The sequence below is a fragment of the Bos indicus x Bos taurus genome, chromosome 2 (genome assembly GCF_003369695.1).
Source record: "Bos indicus x Bos taurus breed Angus x Brahman F1 hybrid chromosome 2, Bos_hybrid_MaternalHap_v2.0, whole genome shotgun sequence".
Taxonomy (NCBI): domain Eukaryota; kingdom Metazoa; phylum Chordata; class Mammalia; order Artiodactyla; family Bovidae; genus Bos; species Bos indicus x Bos taurus.
Genome location: NC_040077.1, coordinates 19,096,406 through 19,100,104, shown reverse-complemented (window position 1 = coordinate 19,100,104; position 3,699 = coordinate 19,096,406). Strand labels below are relative to the sequence as shown.

General features: G+C 43.5%; 1 protein-coding gene across 1 annotated transcript; it reads right to left on the bottom strand.

Annotated features, from left to right (window-relative positions):
- Window positions 1-239: 239 nt before the first annotated feature.
- Window positions 240-3,196, bottom strand: LOC113901891 (tetratricopeptide repeat protein 30A). The gene has a single exon (XM_027556928.1). It carries the CDS (start codon window positions 2,963-2,965, stop codon window positions 971-973), a length of 1,995 nt encoding a protein of 664 aa, XP_027412729.1. The 5' UTR covers window positions 2,966-3,196; the 3' UTR covers window positions 240-970.
- Between the last annotated feature and the right edge of the window lie 503 nt (window positions 3,197-3,699).

Here is a 3,699-nt window from a genome sequence, read left to right as displayed (position 1 = left end):
GGTATAAAGGGTGGAGGAAACAAATAATAAAGCTCTTGTAGCTTGTAGAAAATTAAATGTCATAAGGTTTCAGAATCCATTGATAACATTTTATGGTATGAGTAGAAGACTTTGATGGGGTGATTGGAATAGAGTATTTTTTTTTTTGTAGAATATTTTTCTTTTTCCAAGAGGTTACAACATAAAAACAAAGTCCAGTATTAATGTGTCCTAAGTAGAAACAAGAATTAAAAACCAAGTTTTAAGGGTATCTTAGAACTTTATTAATAAGTGTTATTAATCAGTTAAAGAAAGGAGTAACATCATATATTCAAATTATTAACAAATGGACAAAAGAAAACCATGAAAATTTATCAGTCGTTTATTGTCTCCACACCACAGCACCATAGTTTTGATATGGTATAATTTCCTACTAAATCTTGCAGGTTAAAAAAAAAATTGGAATATAAAGAATTTTTGTTAAAGAAAGCATTACAATTGTATTGGAAAATTCTGTCAAGACATACTAAAATCTATGCAAAACATATGCATTACAAATTAATGTTACTCAAAGATAAATTGTTGGAGTATAACATGAAATCAATCTCCAGATGTCCTACACATCAACTGAGTTCTGGACTTGACAGTGCTTGGTCCCTGGAGGATATAATCTTCTTGTGCAGGATTTTTTCAGCGTATAGCAAAACACAAAAGATACAAAGGAGAGATGTAGGCATTACAAATACTATTAGACACATTTCCTCATTCACTTTTGCATTTTTCATAAATCTTTCTAGGGTTCAAGTTCTTTTTATTATACTCCTTTTGTGATGTTTCTCAAAAGATACATCTAAATTATTTTCATTATAATTGTCAAGTGTACAAATTTCAATGTATAACAAATGTGAAAACGCCAAAGGACAAAGATAAGAGAGTTGCAAATATATAAAGTTATCAGAGCCATTTTGATAAAAGCCATCATTAGACATTACTACATATTCCAGTCTATAATCTCATAAATCAAAGCTTTCAACTCTCTGGATTCGTATGTGACTGTATTCTTTCCAGTATGCATTCTTTCTTCTTCCAGGGGTTGCTCAATAACAGCAGGTATGTTCCTCCCATAGAGTTCGCAGTGTTCAAGAAACTGAACACATTCTTGAATGACACTGTCACGAAGTACAATCATGTGTTTTGACATGTTTTCTAATAATGACAGGAAGCATCTTTTGGCATAATACCACGTATCAGTTCCTAGTTTTTTATTATAAGGTTCCAAGCTTTTGATAACCCGGGAAATACCAAAGTCATAATTTCCTTTGGCACAATAAAGCGTCCCTATCACCAAATTCACAATGCAGAAATGGTAGATTTTCTTATCTGGGTCATCATAGGAGAGCTGCTCTTCCTCTTTTTCAATCTTCCTCATCAACTCCTCAGCTTCTTCATTTTGACTTGTCATAATATACGAAACACACAGGTTGGCCAGCACAATAGCACTGACTTTCAGGATGTTGTCATAATGCTTCTTGACTATGGGCTCATAAAAACCTATGGCTTCTTTGTATTTGTTTTCCTGCATGAACAGAACATGAGCCACATTCAGCTTCCACACATCATGGTCGTTACAAAATTCCACAGATTTACGGAAGATCTTTTCTACCATTGGGTAATTTTCAAGGTTCCAGTAGATTTTGGCCTGGGCCATCAACACAGGAATGTACTTCTCAAGGGTGTCGTCATATTCATTCTCTGCCTTTTTGATAGCTTCATCATCTTTATTGTGTCTTGCTTCCTGCACTTGTTTGGTCAGTCTCCTGAGCTGTTCAGTCAGCATCCCTGCTAGGCCATCAAGCTTAACGAAAGCCTCTTCAGGAGCTGTCTGGCAAGTGATCATGGCATCCAAGAAATCATAGAGATAAGGTGTGAGGAACTTGTAAGTCAAATGGGCATTCTCTGCCAGGACGTCTGCTGCCAGGTCAAAATACTCATATTTACAATAGAGCAGCAACAGGTTGCCAAAGGTCTCTGGGGGAAAGGGGATCTGCTGGAGCAAAAACTGTAGTTTTTCAAACCCTTCTGTGGGCCTGGCATCCATGTTCATTAGTGCCTGATTGTGCAGGGTCACGGGGTCTAACTCCTCCTCTGCTCTTGGTGGCATGTCAGTGAGTGTTTCCTGGGCCGCCTCATAGTTTCTCAGTTGGTATTCTATGGCAGCCTTGAGGTTGAAGGCTTCCACTAGAGCAGTCTGGTGAAGGACTAAGGTGTTGCCAACACTTCGAACATCAATGCCCTCAGTAGTCATGCCCACACCCAGCTCCGGGTGCTGGCGGATACCATGTTCAATAATCTCCACGATATGCTTTAGGGCGGATGCATACTGTCGACTGCTGAAATAGGCCAAAGCCAGGTTGTAGGAAAGATCAGGCCGGTAGCCCGAAGCCTGCAGGGCCGCAGAGAACTTGGAACACGCGGCTTCATAATGTCCCTCCTTGTAGAGCAAACAACCCAGATTGACCTGGCCATCCAGCTCGTTCTCGCCCCCGCTGTCTTCTCCTCCTTCACTCAGTAGCTGCTCCACCAGGCTCCTGGCCCCGGGCAGGTCGCCCTCGCTGTACTTGATCGCGGCTTGGAGACGGAGGACCCGGTTGTGGTAGGTGGGGTTGTCCAGGAGGAGGAAGGACACGCGGGTGGCCTCTGGGTAGAGGCAGGCCTTGTACAGGGCCTGGGCCTGGTACAGGCGGTACTGCTCCAGCTCCGGGTGCAGTTGGCGCAGCTGCTCATAGCACTCGGCAGCCAGCGCGAACTCCTGTAGGCGGTAGTAGCAATAGCCCAGCAGCGACAGCCCGGCGCGACTTCTCGGGCTCCGCTGGAGCTCTCCGCCCAGCAGCTGCACGGCTTCGGCATACCGGGAATCCCGGATGAGTCGGTAGACAACCGCGGTGAACTCCCCGTCGGGGATGGGCTCACCGCCCAGCCCCGCCATAACTGCCTCCGCGGCTGTGCATCCCAGTTACCAAGGCAACATGCCAACCGGAAACGGAAAACTCTTTTGTCCGGATATTACTTGGCAACGGGAAAACTGCGGAAGGAATATAAAAGAATCACTGAAGTGAATTTTTAAATTACTGTGTTAGTCCTCGAGAACTCCGGGCTGCGGAGGTCGTGAGTCAGGGAAGATAGACGAAAGGCCTCGGGGCAGTTCCGAAACGGAAACTCTACTTCCCGGCAGGCACTGGTCCGATCGCGCAGGCGTCTGGACGTGCAGCGCTGCATGCTGGGAGGCGTAGTCTCTGAAGGACGGACCCTCTTGCCTTCCATTAGTGTTGTTGATTAAAATTGCTGGCCGCCTTTTATGTCACCTGTCTCTGGCTCGGGGAAGAAAGGTTTGCGATCTGAAGCCCCTTACGTTTTTAGCCTCATACACTTTGCAATATATACTCATGGTGTCGGTTAGTTTTTATAATTTAATGAGAAGGAAAACGTGGACTATCTCTTCGGAATTCTTTTGGAATTAGAGTAGCTTCTCTTTTTAAGCTGCCTTGGCACACTTTCTAAGTAATATGCAGTAGATAATGATAATTCTTATTTTTGTCGTTTCCGCAAGTTAACGATGGGGAATGGTTTTGTGAATATTATCTGGTACTGGAAGACGTTTAATTTTAGATCCAGGTGTTCCCTCCGCCCTCCACAAAGAACAGTTATTATTGAGTAGATGTT

Excerpts from the sequence above, each read along its gene's own strand:
- LOC113901891 (XM_027556928.1), bottom strand. The coding sequence starts at position 2,965 with ATGGCGGGGCTGGGCGGTGAGCCCATCCCCGACGGGGAGTTCACCGCG.